The sequence below is a fragment of the Lupinus angustifolius genome, chromosome LG13 (assembly GCF_001865875.1).
Source record: "Lupinus angustifolius cultivar Tanjil chromosome LG13, LupAngTanjil_v1.0, whole genome shotgun sequence".
In the NCBI taxonomy this organism is placed as follows: domain Eukaryota; kingdom Viridiplantae; phylum Streptophyta; class Magnoliopsida; order Fabales; family Fabaceae; genus Lupinus; species Lupinus angustifolius.
Genome location: NC_032021.1, coordinates 1,891,394 through 1,909,008, shown reverse-complemented (window position 1 = coordinate 1,909,008; position 17,615 = coordinate 1,891,394). Strand labels below are relative to the sequence as shown.

The 17,615-nt window shown below is 34.5% G+C and overlaps 3 protein-coding genes across 9 annotated transcripts; 1 reads left to right on the top strand and 2 right to left on the bottom strand.

Annotated features, from left to right (window-relative positions):
* On the top strand, window positions 1-1,463 carry LOC109363243 (serine/threonine-protein kinase UCN-like). Its single transcript, XM_019609433.1, has one exon. The coding sequence runs from the start codon at window positions 37-39 to the stop codon at window positions 1,255-1,257; it is 1,221 nt and encodes a 406-aa protein (XP_019464978.1). The 5' UTR covers window positions 1-36; the 3' UTR covers window positions 1,258-1,463.
* On the bottom strand, window positions 1,927-12,827 carry LOC109325408. 5 transcript variants are annotated; one of them, XM_019557760.1, is made up of 14 exons: window positions 12,817-12,827; window positions 8,640-8,722; window positions 7,283-7,785; window positions 6,536-6,738; window positions 6,258-6,455; window positions 5,924-5,995; window positions 5,725-5,820; window positions 5,359-5,438; window positions 4,836-4,914; window positions 4,351-4,561; window positions 4,055-4,251; window positions 3,252-3,357; window positions 2,896-2,985; window positions 1,927-2,780 (listed from the first exon to the last, which is right to left on the bottom strand). In XM_019557760.1, the coding sequence occupies exons 3-14, from the start codon at window positions 7,779-7,781 to the stop codon at window positions 2,047-2,049; spliced, it is 2,565 nt and encodes an 854-aa protein (XP_019413305.1). In that variant the 5' UTR covers window positions 7,782-7,785; window positions 8,640-8,722; window positions 12,817-12,827; the 3' UTR covers window positions 1,927-2,046. The 5 variants fall into 5 exon arrangements, with proteins under 5 accessions (XP_019413305.1, XP_019413304.1, XP_019413307.1 ...); XM_019557759.1 differs by lacking the exon at window positions 12,817-12,827 and having other exon boundaries at window positions 8,640-8,756; XM_019557762.1 differs by lacking the exon at window positions 12,817-12,827 and having other exon boundaries at window positions 8,636-8,715.
* LOC109325410 (lysine-specific demethylase JMJ30-like) lies at window positions 9,881-15,658 on the bottom strand. 3 transcript variants are annotated; one of them, XM_019557763.1, is made up of 6 exons: window positions 15,106-15,653; window positions 13,380-13,589; window positions 11,940-12,074; window positions 11,717-11,860; window positions 10,938-11,030; window positions 9,881-10,332 (listed from the first exon to the last, which is right to left on the bottom strand). In XM_019557763.1, exons 1-6 carry the CDS (start codon window positions 15,583-15,585, stop codon window positions 10,144-10,146), a joined length of 1,251 nt encoding a protein of 416 aa, XP_019413308.1. In that variant the 5' UTR covers window positions 15,586-15,653; the 3' UTR covers window positions 9,881-10,143. The 3 variants fall into 3 exon arrangements, with proteins under 3 accessions (XP_019413308.1, XP_019413310.1, XP_019413309.1); XM_019557765.1 differs by lacking the exon at window positions 9,881-10,332 and adding an exon at window positions 11,366-11,442 and having other exon boundaries at window positions 15,106-15,658; XM_019557764.1 differs by lacking the exon at window positions 9,881-10,332 and having other exon boundaries at window positions 11,023-11,442; window positions 15,106-15,658.

The window sequence follows — 17,615 nt, the reverse complement described above, 5'->3', positions numbered from 1 at the left end:
CATACCTGTTTTTTTGACCCTCTCCACACAAACCCTATGGATTCGCCGTCGCCGGACCTAAACCTTGATAACCTGAAAGCCGTGAAAGTTCTCGGCAGAGGCGCCATGGGCACCGTCTTCCTCATCCAAGACGCCGCCAGCACTTTCGCCCTGAAGGTTGTTGACAAAACCTCCATTCATTCGAAACTTGACGCCGAACGCCGTGCCCGTTGGGAAATCCAACTCCTCTCTCAACTCTCTCACCCATTCCTTCCTTCTCTTATTTCCACCTTCGAATCTCACCATTTTCTTGCGTGGGCCCTACCTTATTGTCCAGGTGGAGATCTCAATCGTCTACGGTATCGTCAAAACGACCGCGTTTTCTCACCACCTGTTATACGTTTCTATATCGCTGAAATTATTTGCGCTCTTCAACATCTTCATTCTTTGGGTATCGCTTATCGTGATCTTAAGCCTGAGAATGTTCTTATACAAAGTTCTGGTCACGTGACTCTCACGGATTTTGATCTTTCTCGTAAGCTCGCGCCAAAAACAGTTCAAACGGTTATTTCTGATCCTCCTCCTTTGCCGCTTCCGGAAACTCACCGGAAGCATCGCCGGAGTTTTTCCCGGTGGATTCATTTTCATCCTTCCGATTTGAGTTCTCAACGGAACGGGTTGAAGAAGACTAAGTCTGCACGAGTCAGCCCGGTGAGTCGTCGGAAACCGAGTTTCTCCAATGGTGAACGGTCTAACTCGTTCGTCGGGACGGAGGAATATGTCTCGCCGGAGGTGGTTCGCGGCGACGGTCACGAGTTTGCGGTTGATTGGTGGGCTATGGGGATTCTCGCGTACGAGATGTTGTACGGTACGACGCCGTTTAAAGGGAAGAATCGGAAGGAAACGTTTCGGAATGTGTTGATGAAAACGCCGGAATTTGTTGGAAAGAGATCGGAGTTAACGGACCTGATTGAAAAGTTGTTGGAGAAGGATCCAACGAAGCGATTGGGTTACACGCGTGGCGCTATAGAGATAAAGGAGCATGAATTCTTCAAAGGTGTACAATGGGACATGTTGACGGAGATGGTGCGGCCACCGTTCATTCCGGTAAGAGACGACGGCACCGGCGAACTTACAGAACATTTATCAACCATAAATGGTGGAGTGGATATTAAGCATTACTTTGAGAGCTTGAAATCGCCGCCGTCGTTGCCGCCTTCTCCGGTGTCGTCACTGTCATGCAAGTTTAAGAAGACGTTTTCTCTTTCAGATTTCTGACGCACGTGTGCGAGGCTTGGTTGCACGTGCATGAGTTAGTTATTCTTGTTAGAAATGTTGTAATTTATGTGAACATAGAATAACGGTAGAACGTGGAAAACGGGATTAGCGAAATTAGTTGGGGGGTAAATTACTAATAGACCATCAGGTGTAAGATTTCTATAGGATATAATTGTTAATGGGTTTCATATTGTGAAAACCTTTGTGTTCACGTGAATATCAACTAATTTAGTCTCTGATTATTGGATTATTAGTACTATATTATTACATGATATGCAATATGGCTACATGTTTAATTGGATATGAAGTTTATCGTTTTTTACATTAATTTTCATTATTTGGATACAAGATACGATGAATTTAATACACAATATGCAGGATATATAAAAGTATCATGTAACTATGATACATACATTATGTACAAACTTACAATTGGAAAGCACTAAGATGACCTCACTTTTATAAGAAACTATTAGTAGGCATTTTCTTTATGAAAAGAAGATGACGGTAATAGTAATTAACACTGTTAGTTCCGTGACTAATCATGGTTTTCTTTCTCTTTTTCTAATTTCTATGATGGAAAAAGGTCACCATACCTTAGCTGAGTAACTATTTACTAAATCTGAAAATCATTGCTTACCATTTTAATAACCAAGCACAAGAAGATAGACAAGAAGAAATTTATCAACTTTTCATTATGGAATTGAATATTGATTATTTGAACCTTTGTAGATGAAACATATAGTACCCCATACTTGGTGTTGTGGGAAATATATAAACTTTAACCAATTAGTCTTGAATGTTGAAATACACTGTATAATATTCATCTCTGAAGGTGAGTAATGGCTCCAAAAGAAAATTCCTGTTTGTCCCTTTAGCCACAAAGCTTATAGGATTATATTCTCTTAATCCTTTCCATCCAACAAAGCTTGCTGCTTGATTAAAAGTAGCATCAGAATCAGATTTGCAACTGAGTTTCACTTCTGCATCAGAGCTTATTACACCACTGTACACATAGCAACCATTGTTGCTTTGAGATTCTAAAGATATGGTTTCATTTCTTCCATCCAATCCTGGCACCACAATAAAAATAGAAGACGGCTTAACCCTTGAAGAAATGGCAAGAGGTTGATCTGCTCCTTGGTGAATAACATTCGTTCCCGGAAGATCAAATGGTTCTAACATCACTGATTCACCAACAGCCTTTGCCAAAGTTGAGAGCTTTGTGGAAGAATCTTTTAATATAAGTCGAAACGTTGCATGAGGAGCCAAATCGGTGCCGGGCGCAGGTAACTTTTGCATTGTAAGTGATTGGTTTGAGTTTGTTAAAACAAAACTTGATTTTGAATAGTCTTGGGAGAAAGAAATTAGTTGACTATTGTAGCTGGCAGGAATGGGTGTGATCCATTCAGAAATAGCTGTGTTAGTCCCAGCTTTAATGTCCCAATCTCCGGTAGTATGACCAGCAAGTAGGTAAGGACCATAAAGAATTGCTTGAAGGGATGCATATTCAGACCTGTCATCTGAATTAATTCAAAGCACAGCACTAGTAATGTAAGCAAAAAATTTCAGTAAAGATATATCTACGATAGAAGAATAGTGGTAATCAAACAGATATGAATTATCTTGTGAAACTACCTTTTATGGCCTCTGTTCTGAGGGTGATCGGCAATTGAAGGGTCAGTTTGTCACCAGCACTCCACTGTCGGGTGACTGATAAAAAATTTCCTACATGCCCAAAAAATAAAATATGACTTTTATGTTTCAAGTGTTAACTTTTTCTGTGTGAAAGCCCTAGGATTTAGTGTCTTTGTGTTTGTGAGTGAGTGTATCCTAACTTGAATGGATTCAATAGTTTTTTAGCATCTGGTATGTGTGTGTCCTAACTTGTATGGACTCAGTTTTTTAGCCTCTGATGTGTGTATGTGCAGTTAAGATAACTAATGGAATATCTACTTTTAACTGATGAAGTGGAACTTGAGAGAGATTCATACCTGGAGCTGGCAAAGATAAAGTTTCACCATTCAATATCCCCTTGGCACCATTTGTATGAGTCCAAGATGGTATTCGAAAGTTCAATGTGGACGAAGTACCAGTTTCCTGCAAATGTAAGATTTGAAAGATAGATTTAGAAGAAAAATGTGGAGGATCTTATATTCATTATCTTGATACTGTCTGCACCTTGTCCATTATACTTTAGCTAGTTCGTTTAGCAATTAAAATTTTAAAATTTATGTAAGTGACTAAATTGTCATATTCTAGTTGTAATATCCAACTTTGATGTTATAGAATGGATCCATATTCAATTAATAAGCACAAGCCAGTTTTAATGTCTATACTCTGCATTTTTTAAGTTATGTTAATAAAAGGCTCATGAAGGTCAAAATGATAGAGTTATAGACCCAATTTCAAACAAAAGCAAGCATCATGTGTATCATTATGCAAGTATATCAGCACACTTTGTCATTACCGAAATTAAGCGGGGTGAGATATGAAATTACTAGCACTAGTACATTAGTACTAGATTATTCCCAAAATTTATACTCCATTTCCTTTTCACATCTCAGGTGACCATGAAATATTGACCACAAAGTAATTATCATAAAGAAACCAAATGAGTATCAAAAGGATCAATGTTGTTGAAAAGTGAAGCCTTAGTGGAGAAGGGATTGAGGACAAAAAAGACAATGTTTAGCCCGGATTAAGCATAAGGATGATGTTTACTTTCAAAGGAATCTAAAATGAATATTTTGCAAAATGAGCTGCTATAATAAGAATAAGACAATGTAACAGGTACCTCAGTAGGAGAAAATGTAAATGTCACTCTTAGGTAAGGGTCCCATGAAGCAGCTGGAACAACTGTCTGATTAAGAATAACTTTTCCCGATGTCCAATTAAATGAGCTTGATATGTACTGAATGACGTAAAGAGTAGAATCATTCCCTTCCTCTTCAAAATAGATAGAATCTCCCAGCTTTGAGAACGATTCGATTCCTAGTGAACAGGAACAATAAATTGAGAACATAAGACTGATAAGAATATCGATGCACTTTGATGCAATTGGAAAAGTAAATATTATAAACAAATGCATACCAGTTCCATAGCAGCACCAGAAAGAGTCAAATGGTGTTCCCCAGCTATGTCCAGTTCTAGCCTTGGAAACCCCGCGTCCTAGTGGAAGCATATAAATCATCACTCCAGGATCTGTTCCTCTTTGAATGCTGAGTACACCATTGGTTAAGGCGCGCTCATAATAATCTGCATAAGAGACTTCTTTGGTCCATCTAAAGAGGTGGCGCGAAACCTGAGAAATCATTTCATTTTGGGTGCTAAGGAAATGGAACCATTATCCAACAACATAAGTACTTCAATTGAGATACTGTTTTATCCCAGAATATGCATCATACTCACATTTAAACACATACATATATTAATCACAGGCATATACTAAAGAATTACTATGAGACAACTAGTCTTTTCTCTTCTCGCAATTTTTTTAAAGAAAATTTCATACGCACATTTTTAACTTCCCAAGCATTACAAAATGAGCTGATAAAATGATAAATGGTTGGCTATACCTTCAGCATATTATAAGTTGTGCATGACTCTTCATTCTCTGTTGTTTTTAGGTTGTCTGCTATTCTCATCGGATCATGCCTATGCAAAAATTGAAGAAAAGGTGTTAGTATAGAAATCTTGAACTGTTTATTATCAATAACAACCGAACAGAAAATCTTCAACATGACACTCTAGTTGATATGGGTGGGAAATGTGAGCGGCTCGGAGTGAGTGTAACGCGCCAGGTCAGTTAGAATGAGAATATAACGAGAGAGAGGGCACGGAAAGATTATTCATAAGCGAATTTGGAGCCATTTGGCCAAGGAGGAGCAAACCCTCTCTAAGTATTGCTAATGTTTTCTATTTTTCTTTCTATTTTCTTAGCTTAACCAAGAGGGAATATCTCTACTTCAAGGAGATAGACTCCATTTTTCCTTTAGTAAGTTTCTGGTACCTAACACTAGTTGAATATAACAATTATTCAATGGATAATTATAAATGCATTTTAAAGAACCGAAACTAAAAACGGTGACATCTTAATACCAGAACTCGCTGACTGATGTCCCTCCAGTTGCATAGCTGTGAGAAGAGTTAATAAGGTCCATAAAGAATGTCCCAATTTCCTAACAAACCAAAAAGGCAAGAACAAATATTAGAAACTTGAACAGCATCACAAACAAGAAGTTCTACTTGACTTGATACACTACCAATGCAACTACACTAAAATAAACATGCATAATATGGGATAACACAAAACAGCTATGAATAGGCACGTAATTAAAAATTAGAACAGATTTAAGAGTAATTAAAAGTGGACAATATTACATCAACCATTTGTAATTAAACACAATTCCATCAAATTCAGTGATATCTTTAGCAGCAATCTACAGTATGCATTTAACAATTCACCTTATAAAGTGGATCTCCTGTGACTTCATACCGCATTTGAGATCCAACAACAACTGGGATATGTGTATTAGCATGAAAATCAGCTATATCATTAGCCTGCATGAGAAAACATAACTTTAAAATTAACTTTGGGTCTCGTTATAAAATTATAGGGCAATGCAAGTAGCAATTCTGTGATGACAATTGTGATTATCACTACCTGGACCGCAAGCAATCCCAGAAAGCATGGCTTGTCAAAAAGGTGAGCTAACACTAGATGCTTTGGATCTCCCTGCATAGAATAACATGAAAACTTTACTTCTGAATTGAAATTCACAGCAATAACTTCGTACCATGTGCCATAATCATGAAAACTAATATAATAATATAAGCATACATGCCAATTCTGATAAAATTATATCTGAAATTCTGAACTGTGGATTATATAAGCATATCTGTTAATGCCTATACTCAAATCTATGGAGTCAAGAACATCATACAAGCAAATAAAGCAAGAAAATAGTTAAAGAAGCTGCATGAACTAGTTAACTTACAGTTAAGCTATATAATCTGTAAAGGACATCATTCATTCCTCCTGTTTCCTCGTTTAGTGATTGATAGTGTCTATTTATACTGAGATGTGTTACTACATTTAGCACGCGGTTGTAAAAGTAATCAACCATCCATGTCACCATTTTTAGAGCCTGAGGATTTCCAGCTATAGTATGTTGATCCAACAAGCCGGCCAAGATCTGTCAAAGCCGAATAGTTAAAATCCCACAATATTAAGGCTAAAATCACTTCCATAATCAAAATCACTTTTGCGTTGTACCTTGTGAATGGTGTAATAGGGAGCCCAAACAGGCTGAATAGCTTCAAATCGATCGAAAAACTCGGATGGAAATGCAGAGAGATATCCTGTCCCAATTTTCTCTTGACAAGCAGATAGGCCAGCAACAAGAGCTGACATTTTCTCCATCAGGCTATTATTTTGTGTGCTGGCCCACATTAGAGCCGATGCGCTCAAGTAATGGCCTTATAAGTGCAAAAAAACAAGCAACTATCAATTAACCTTGAAAAGTTGAATTGCACAGACTATGAACAAGTAATGCCCTTCAACATGTTAGAAAATATTTCAGAAGTTATGAATAAAACATTAAAACTCAAACCAAGTACTTCACAAACATTGAGTCCAAGGAAGATATCCTTCAGAGATAACCTTTGTGGGCAGAATGACATGCTTTTACATTTGTTTAGGTGGTTATGTAGCAAAAAACAAAGAAATTTCCTCTAAATATAGGTTTCATTTTTATTCAATTAAATAATTTAATATTCTCCCAGCTCTAAAAAATGAAAATAAAGAATGCACAAAAGTGGAAAAAGCATCAGAAGAAAAAGAGAATTATACCCTTTTGAATCTTAGAATGAAAAAGTACCAGCCAACTATAGAATATACCAATAAGCAATGCAATAATGACAAGTCTTTAAGAAGAAAAAAATGAAAAGCTAAGTAAAATTAAACAACATTAAAGTGGGACAAAGTTAAATTTGATAACTCAAAAATGATTAAGAAACTAACCAACAAAATGACCCCTGAGCTCAACCTCAGCACCTTCCCAACCTCCATAAGGTGTAGAAGGATAAGGTAAACCAGCAGTTTTTCTGAAGCTCCAAATCAATCTATCCACATCCAACATTAACAAATACTCCAAATTTGTCTTCTGTGCTTGAGCATGAATTGAACCCTCTTGCAATCTCACATCCTTCAAAGGAACCTCTTTTAGAAACCCTTGAGGTGGTTTAAACACACCCAAGTTCTTGATTTTCCTATACATCATTGACCATTCATGTTCATGATCCTCTTTCAAGAACCTCCTTGGTAGCATATCCTCCCAAGCTGAATCATCAGTTGGTGTCAAATGGTAATGAGACATAACCTCTTGCTTCCATGTTTCATTATTTGATGCTAACAATTCATACCGGAATGTGTGTGATTGGGTTGGAATGTTTGTGCACTCTTTACTCATAGCATAACCACACAGAACCAAGAACACTAGCAGATACAGAAAAGCCTCCATCTTTCTGAAAAAAGTTCAAAGTAAAAGAAAGAACCTTAAAAATGCATCAAATGTAAATAACATTACATTACATAAAAGACAACCTCAATCCTAGCAAATCCAAATGAATAGAAAACAAAGATTATAATAACTAGAAAAAAAAATTAGTAGGGAACAAGATATACAGAGAGAGAGAGGCAGAGGACAAAGGTGAAAAATTAAGACAAGATTAAGAGACATGTGAGTGGGAATGTATTATAATATATGTTATATATAAGAAAATAAAGTATATATATATATATATATGCACGAGATAATTTATCTCTTTCAGCCGTAGAAATAACATACGTACTATTTTATTTAGTTTTAAAAATATTTTTATAGATAATGGTTAAATACATATTATAATTTTAGTGGCTAGAAATAACAATGTATCTCTTTGTACTATGAAATATTTTATTCTATATATATATATAAGATAATAAATCATACACATTTTATTTGTATTTATTATAATAAAATACGATACTATTAAAGATATAATGATAGTGTAATAAACTTTAGTTTAGACATATTTTTCTCGAAAAAACAAAGGAAGTTAGAGTGGAGTGTAGTGTAGGTGTAGACCAATGGAGTAACTTTGAAAACCATCTCGTGAAAGGTAAGGACATAAAGTTATTGGGTATGAAAACAAGAAAAGAAATGTGAATAGTGTTAGGAATTCTAGCAGAAGAGAAAGGTAGTAGTAGTAGGAAATATCCTATCTTAATCACAAGGTTGGAACTTTATACAAAAAGCAACAAGAGATAATAAACAAGACTCACGGGTTAGAATTGTGCAAAGAAAGAGAGAAAAAGGAAAGAAGACATAGTTACTTACATGAGTTTGGTGATATGATTATTATTCAAGAATCAATGTCTTCAAAGGTTGCGGGTAAAGGCACTTCATAAGTAATCCCCACTCTTTGATAAGCTTTGCTTGGAGGAGATATATATCATTTTTTTAAGGAAACTCTAATAAAAATTATTTGTAAGTTTTATTTGGTAATATGGTTTGTATTCTAAGGCTTTAAATAGGACAACCCAATTAATTTTTGACATAATTTTGGACATATTCTAACTCCTCCTTCCACCTCAAATACCACTTTTAGTAACATTTTATTTTAAGATTCTCAATGTTAGCTTTGGTGAATGTATATCAAAATTGAGAACACATTAAAATTGTGGTATTAGTGAGTCAAACTATTCATAAATCATTAAAATTGTGGTGTAGATGAGTGAGACTATTCATAAATCATTTGAGTTTGAGCATGTCTAATTATCTTGTTAAATAGATAAGCTCAAAATTAAAGTTGAACTCAATTATAGGGAGTGTGTTTACATATTCATTTATTATAGCATTTATTATAAGTTTTTATGTTGATATGAAAAATATGTTAGCATTATACTAACTCATTTATAGTTTATATTTGTATTGGAGGGAGTGTGGGTTATTTAGGTAATGAATTATGACTCGTGAATAAAAAAAATTGTATTTGATTTATATCTTTATTTCATTATACTAAAACAGACATCTAATTTTGCTTAATAGTTTATGAGTCATTCGTGCAAGACTAAGATCACTTTTAGCAGAATAAACGCCACAAGTTAATATAAGCTTCAAGAAAGACTTCAAGGGATCCCAAAATATAAGACCTTGTTCCTAGAGCTATTTACAATTTACCTCGAGATTGAAATGATTTAATAAAAGTCTTAATTGTAAAAAGTGTAAGTCCGTGTAAGAGAAAGGCCAAAACATGTGTTTTATTCTTAGATCACACCATGTCTGTATATAAAAACCAAAAACAAAACTTTCATATGAGAAATTAGTCTCTCACAATTAATGGACGGTAGCATTGATGCATTCCAAAAATGTGTTAATTTAGCATAATATTGTGTGTTAGAGTCAATCCTTGAAAATCAAAATCGCTATGGAGTTTAACACAGAAATATTTATGGCCATAATATTTTTTATATGTCATTCCATCATTCACGTTTCATTTGTATTACTTTTATTTAATAATTAATAATGATTAACACATAAATAATAGATGACCAACCGTATAAAATCTTACATTGTCATCATATATATTAAACTTTAACCCTTTTATTTTAATAAAACATTTGCTATTACATTCATATGTCACTTTTGTAGTTTTGCATATTCATGGAATTTTGGTCCTGCAGGAACCTCAAAGTATGTGTTTGGTTTCACATGGGAGGCCAAAGCCAACATGGTTTTGTTGTTTATATACTTACATAAGATGAGTAGAGTGAATTGAGTTTTTCCACCAATTGTTTTAAGAAAGAATGAGATGTAAAAACATCATCAAATTGATACAATATTAGTATGCATCTGAACTTTCACCTTCACTCCACCAAAAGCTAACAGAGCAACTTGGAGTTAAAGAACGAACATAGTGCCACCATTTTGGAGGGATATATAACATTTCACCTTCCTCTAAAATGCAGTCTACAAATTCCAGGTCTGCCACCTTCGGAAACTTCCTTTCATCTATGTCATCTAAGTCAACCTTCAAGCAAAAGAAAATAATTATCAACATGGATACACAGATTCAAAAATTTCAAAAATAATAAATACAACACTAAAGCATTATCCTCATAGGGAATGATCAAAGCAGATATGAAAGAAATTATTGGGGAAGCCAACCACAATGATCAAAGCAGATATGGGGTTATAACATATTCCATATCCCACATGCCACATATTATTTATACGTAAACGAGAAACTAACACTCAAATTGTTCTTTATCCTATGATTACATTAGTCTGAATTCTACATCCTTTTAGCATCTACTGCAGTCAACAAAAAAACATTGGATTTGCAGAAGAAACATTGGGATCACAACTAATAGTAGATCAAAATGGAATCTGCCTGGTAACAAAAGTTTGAATACATAATGGCTGCAGGGAAATCTGTAGCAGTGTAAGGATTAAAGACTAGATCCACATCGAAAGTAAAAGAGGGGAAAAAATAAAATACAAGACAGTAGTTACATTAATGAAATACTTCTAGAGCTCTTCGGCCATTAAGATGGGATGCAATTTAGTGCTAAGCTTTATCAGCAGACTGCACAGAAAGTCATCATATAGTATAAAAAGTTAATAACTAAATACCTGGCTGGAATTGCTAAGCATGGTATCAGGATAGGGGGAAAGATCCTCTGACAAAGATGCAGAGTAAAGCCTGATGTATTTTTTCCCAATAACCTGGAAGTATGAAAGAAGACAATAATTTCAGTCAAATAGATTGTTCCATGGTGCAAAGTAATCCCTTGCACAGTATGGCAATTGGCAGCACCGACATAAGCAGAACTTTTTTGTTGTTGATAAAGCCCACCTAGAGGGTCTGACAAGGCCCTCCTAGTAAGGCCTGGGAGGATGGGGGATAGGGGAACGAAAGTAGGATGGAGAGCATCCATTGGGATCGAATCCCGCCAATTGCGCTACCAGCACAGGATTAACATAAGCAGAATTTTCTGAACAGTTTGGACAACAAGGATTTCATTTAAACCACAATGTCATCCTCATATATTAAAGGTCACCCTTAAAACAACAAGCCATGATAAACTTGAACTTCGTATTTTGTCTTGCTGGAAGTACATCGACTATGCCATGTCAGCTATACAGAAGCGCACATTAGAATTGGAATTAGAATCATAATACAATTGTACTGGTACACTACTCAGGAGCATGACAGGCTGGCCCAGTAGGACTTGTAGGACCTCCTCCTGAGTAACAATTACTTGGTGTATATATGCACAAAATATAAGCACCATAACTAATAGCTAGTAATAGTGGTATATAAAATGAAATTTTTATTTATTCGGGGGGTAGGGTATTGTAAAAGGCATCTTTGAACTAAAGATGTTCAATACAAGTATACTACTTGTTACCTGAGCTAGTATGTTATGATGTGGATCATGATGTAATGGTGTTACCGTTCCAGCTGGACCAAACCAAGCATTGAGAGATCTTAGCTCCCCTCCGCCAGTAAAACAATAATCAGGAATAAATATATCTTTCCGAAGCTCACTTATCTGTCATTTCGATAATTTCAGTAACTCCAAAATTGCAAAAGTTGGGTTTGAATACAACATAAATCTAAATCGTAAATACCTGATCAAATAATGGATGTTGAGCAAGATATGTAGGACCAATAGGAGAATAGTCATTTGACTTTATCCGCTGAAGAAACTCTGAAAATGTAATTAGCTCTTGCTTCCACTCTGCACATAAATAGTTCTTCCCAACCTGCAAAGTTCCTACTTAAACTTCTCTACCAAATTAATTTATTAAAAAACAAAATATATTACATGTGAAAGATCCACTCCACCCCCTTCTCCCTCCCTCTGTGTGTGTGTGTGTGTGTGTGCACATGTGCGTGTATGGATTACCTGTATACTGCTAAAGAACTTCAACAACTTTGCTGTGAAAAGGTCTACAAAAGGTAAATGGCACACAAATACAAACAACACTAGAGGTAGCACATCAGCTATAACGTAAATACATTAGGTACTGCAATGAGCACTCACAACACACAAATCATAAACAACTTCAACTATTATCTCATTTCATATTTCAGTTGAAGTGTTTAATAACTTTGTGGATAAAGAAAGAATCTAAAGGGAACATAACAGAATAAGGAGGGAAAAGTCATCACTTAAAACAGACACAACCAAATTCTTTTTTAAATTCTGATAAATGCAAGAGTGCATGACAGGGAAAAGTTTCTAGGCTTTCCACATTGAGTAATTCTAGGCCTATAAATCAGATATATATGAATGATTAGCAAGTAAGACAAATAGATTAAACATCGTATGTCCTGGGTGAGTGATTTCCTAGTCGATGAGCAATTTTAATTGGCTAGCATAAACAAATTTAGGAAGTGTAATTTACAGAGAGAAGATATAAGTTACAACATGAAAAAATTACATTGCCAGTGAAACCTCAGTGCATCAAGTTGTTTGTCAATCAATATTCATCCAAGGTAGACCTTTCACTTAAACTTCACTTCAATATTTCTCTCTAAAGTAATACACTGATAAGAACCTTGGAAGAACCATACCACAAAAGCTAGCTATTGTAGTTGGAGAGCACAAGGCCGTATAAACCCCACATCAGAATCCCATACTTCCATTGTGGGACTCAAGTCCCATACCTTGCAATATCCCATACTTCCAATGTGGGACTCCAGTCCCATACCATGCAATTGGGATCCTAGCATAGTAGCATACACTCAACCCTTTTGTATTAAAATTGCCTTATAAATTTCTCAAACTACTAGTAAGAAAACTGTTTGAAAGACTTTACCAGCAAACAACTTAAATTTCAGAACACGCCAACACGATCTTGAATCTTGCATCTATTAGACATATATTATATATGACCTATAAATGAGTAAAGTTGAGTAATCTTTAATTAAGGAGACTTAAGTTTTTAAAAAAAATAGAGTTTCAAGTAGACAAATTTACAACCATATATTTCTACCTTTGATCTTCAAAGAAGATGAGGTGCCTGCTTTAGATAAATACATCAATAATGAATTAGAGTAATTACCTCAACCGGAACGGTACGGTCACCAGCAACTCTTAGCAAATAATCTATGTTATTCCACTTCATTTTGGCCGGCCAATGAGCCATACAGTCACTGATTATAACTGGAGAGCTGGAAAGGTAATGATCTGTCAGGAACTGCTCCAATGACAGCGCGGACCTCTTCACCACGAGCTTAGAAGTAAGGGATTTGACAGGTAAAAGCTGGAGCACCTAAAATTTAAAAAAGCTATAACATAAACATCAGAAGAGATAAACAACCTAGCCACACCATAATCATCCTAAGTCAGGTCGAACAACAGTAAATAACAGATTAACTTAAAATGAAAAACAATAAATTTTAGCAAAATGAGTGCAAAAATATCCATATCATATTTAAGGGTAACACTCAGGATAGATGGGGAGAGGGGCAATCATGGGTTGCACCCTTCTCTCCCAAAATGCATTTTGTTTTTTCCCGCGCAAATGGGTTTGATTAATTTCAAAATATTTCTTCTTACTATGCTTGTAATAGTTAAACATCATGATCATTTACTAATAGATTTGTAGCTCATAAATATATATGCAACAAAATGATGAGTAATTCACTGTGTTGAGATAAAGTATTATTATTTCAAAGAAAGTAATATAATAACCCGTAATATATTCTAAGATACGTATTAGAGAAAGATGAAAATATACAATAAAATAGTGGTTTACAGAGCTAAGTAATGCATATAACAATGTAACTAATCCTAACTACCTATACCTCTAATAAACAATAATACATTAAGCTGAAGAGAGTGGAAGCAATTAATTCTAAGAGTCTAAGACAGGTTTATCCATTTGATGTTTTTTTCTGGATCCATCCTTGTGTAACACTATGGCTCTATTTGGGAAAACAAGCTTGTTAGAATAATTGAACCTAATTCCACCCGAAAAGGCTCTTGGCTCATATTATTAGACGACATAAAACTTTATACTTTAACACAACCCCTCAGACCCATGGATAATCCATCTAGACCATGGAATTTTGCAGAAACAATATTTGTGGGTGGCTCAAAATCAGAGTAGGCTTTGATACCATCTTAGAATAACTCTGCCCAACTCCATCCCAAAAGTTAGCTCATAAGGGGAAGATTGCTCGAGTTTAAATGGCTCTTGGCCCATATTACTATGCTATGTGGGACTTTATACTTTAACAAAGGTCATAGTTGTGAGATCATAACTTATAGCTATGAATTTATCACTTATGGCTGTCAAGCTATCTGAAAGCCATAAAAAAGCTGAAAACTTATAAGTGTTAGCTAGCTTATTGAATTAGACCCAAACACTAGCTGCAACTGGCTGAAATTCCTTAAATGAATTAAAAGTATATGGGTTTGGGGGGAAATTCATCATTTGTTGAAAAATTAAAGGGCAAAACTTCGACATTGTATCATTAGAAGTGCTTATAGAATAGTAGTTTATTCAATAAGTTCACTTTCAAAATCTACAATTCCCCCCTTTATTTTTATTTTTTTATTTCCAACTCTACAAGACTTTTTATTTCACACTCAGAGTCACATAGTATATGTTCAATCCAGAATGAGATTTTAATAACATTAAATAATATCTCATAAAATTCCCTTGTATTCAGATTTCCACTAATGCAATGATAATTCAAAAAATAAATAACTGAACAACATTCTACTTTCAGCTATGCATTGAAAGTAGAAAAGATCAAAAGAGAGAGAGAAATAGACCTCACCTTAGTCATATTAAATTCTTGACCAACGAGTCTATGATCAGAGTTCTCTAAATCTTCACACCTTCCATCACAAACCTTAGCATTCCTCGCTTTCTCGGAAACCTTATCAACAGCAGAGTGAAGATCCTTTACGAGGAGCGTTCCTCCCATGATGATTCCCATGTCCAAAACCCTAAGCGCTTCTTTCAACTCGCCATTGCCATAGTGGTGCTTCGCCACGTGGAGGCACGCCATCGAGTACGCGTCGCGCCACACCGGAAGCACCGAGTGCCACGGACCGGAGTGAAGCTGCTCCCACGCCATCTCCCGTGCCGCTTCGGCGGCGCGGAAGTCTCCGGCGGCTGCCATCGCCGCCATGCTCACGTAGGCGTATCCGCCGTGCTCGGAAATAGTGTGGAGGAGCTCGCGAGACTCCGTATCTAGCGTCGGCGTTTCGAGGATGGAGGGAGAGTCGCCGCCGGGTGCGGTGGTTGACGACATTTTTGGGCGCGGCGAGTGATATTAGAGTGAGGTGTGAGTGTCAATAAAAAGTGCTTGATATTTGGAGCCCACATGAGATATTTCTAAATATCTTCCAACCGAACCTTAAATAATTATTACATTGGATAGTTAATTTAATCCTTATAAATTTTCATTTATATCAAATTGATTTTACCTACAATAAGTTGTTGTTCTTGTTGTGTAAGGCCTCATTAGATTGTAGGATGACTAAAAAGTTAATAATTTGATTTCTTATAGTGAACGTTATTGGGATGGGTAATCGTGTATCCGAAAGAAATTAGTTCTTTAACTAAAAGGTTGAAGGGATACCCCTTGATAATACCAAAAGACAAATTTGATTTTACTAATGAGTTATTAGTCTAGTGATGTAAAGTTTTGCAAAATGGTAAGAGTTCAATTCCTGTGAGCAACAATTGTTAGATGGATAATTATGTACTTCAAAAGAGATTAGTTTCTTACAAATGATGAGATAATACTCTTGATACTACAAAAAAAAATTGATTAATTCAAATATAGCAAATGTAAGTTAAAATATTTCATTGGATAATAAAACTTACTAAAAGTAATTAATTTGACCATATTTTTTGTACTATTAAGAGTATTCTTTCACCTTTTTTGCTGATAAAGTAATTAATTTGACCAATATTTAATATTGTATAGAACTATTTTAGATTTTTCAATTTTCCAATAACAAAAAATGGTACAGAGAAAATTTAGAGAAAATATAATAAGTTTTTTGTATCACCAATGATATTATTTTACGCTTTTGGTAAGAAACTAATCACCTGCAATCACTCAATTACTAATTATCTTGTTTTATTAGTACTTTTATGGAATTACTTTTATATTGAATAATTAATGCATTTATAAGTTAGTGGCATAGAGATATTTTCTCCTTGCGTTTATGGGAGAAAATGAAGATACTTTTAATAAAAAGAAAATAAAAAATGAAGATATTTCTACCTTTCTTTTATGATGATACTTTTGTCTTTACTTTAATGGCCTTTCCCTTGCTAACTTACTTTCACAGGTACAATTATTATTTTTAAGCAGATTAGGTGTATAACTTATAAGAAGCCACGTTTCGAGCAAAGCTTCACATCAAATTGCAAATTATGTCCTACAAAATTTCCTCCAAAAATGTTTGATTCACACCTTGGTTGAGACGAAGAAAATGGATAAGAGGATAAAGAAATAAGTGAGTAGATTTGATGCTTTAAATTTGTATTTTAAATAATATGATGTGTTGCTCTATTATAAAATAATTTTCCAAATAAAAAGAATGAAACAAAAACTTCAATCAATTACATACATTAAAGCTCACGACTTACAATAGATATGTAATTTAGAAGATAATAAATATAAAAACGATCCAATAAAAAATTGGTTTCAATTTTATTTGTTAATTTACAATTTTTTAGATTTGTTTGAATGTGAACATTGCTGACAATTAGCATCAATAATGTATATATCATCTACGAAGGTCATAAATTACTTATCAATATCACAATTTGATAAAAAAAAATTAGTTTCAAACTTATAAGCAGTAGTGTTTCTACTATCACTCCATACCTTTCGACTTACATTTTTATTTTTATTTTATTAAGTATGTATATAAAGTTTTATAAATTTCTCGGAGAAAAAACATAAAAATAAGAATGTGTGGAATAGTAGTAATACATTGATAAAAAAGAATAAAAAAACATTTAAAAGTTTCTTATAGTTATTATTAGATGTTACAAACTAACAAAAGTATAAAATTGTAATATGAAAATTATGGAGAGTAGTTACTAAATAATATTGAATGAAATTATACATGTTCAATTATATGAACATTTTTGTATTTATATAATAATTAAGGCAAAATTAGAATATAGAAATTGAAATATCAATATTTTGGTTTTTTCATGTAATATAAGTCAAAACCGTGCACACACTTGATTTTGTGAGAGCAACAATTGGATGGAGATTGCAAAATTAGTTTAATAAATTATTGATTGTGGTAAACG

What these genes read in the sequence shown, in the direction of transcription:
- LOC109325410 (XM_019557763.1), bottom strand. Translation starts at nt 15,585, where the DNA reads ATGTCGTCAACCACCGCACCCGGCGGCGACTCTCCCTCCATCCTCGAA. An exon ending in AAGAATTTAATATGACTAAG is followed by an intron (nt 13,590 to 15,105) that starts GTGAGGTCTATT and finishes TTTAAATTTTAG; the next exon opens with GTGCTCCAGCTTTTACCTGT. An exon ending in ACCGTACCGTTCCGGTTGAG is followed by an intron (nt 12,075 to 13,379) that starts GTAATTACTCTA and finishes GGAACTTTGCAG; the next exon opens with GTTGGGAAGAACTATTTATG.
- LOC109325408 (XM_019557758.1), bottom strand. Translation starts at nt 8,431, where the DNA reads ATGTCCTTACCTTTCACGAGATGGTTTTCAAA. An exon ending in TTTATCTTTGCCAGCTCCAG is followed by an intron (nt 2,986 to 3,251) that starts GTATGAATCTCT and finishes TTGGGCATGTAG; the next exon opens with GAAATTTTTTATCAGTCACC. An exon ending in CAGAACAGAGGCCATAAAAG is followed by an intron (nt 2,781 to 2,895) that starts GTAGTTTCACAA and finishes GAATTAATTCAG; the next exon opens with ATGACAGGTCTGAATATGCA.
- LOC109363243 (XM_019609433.1), top strand. Translation starts at nt 37, where the DNA reads ATGGATTCGCCGTCGCCGGACCTAAACCTTGATAACCTGAAAGCCGTG.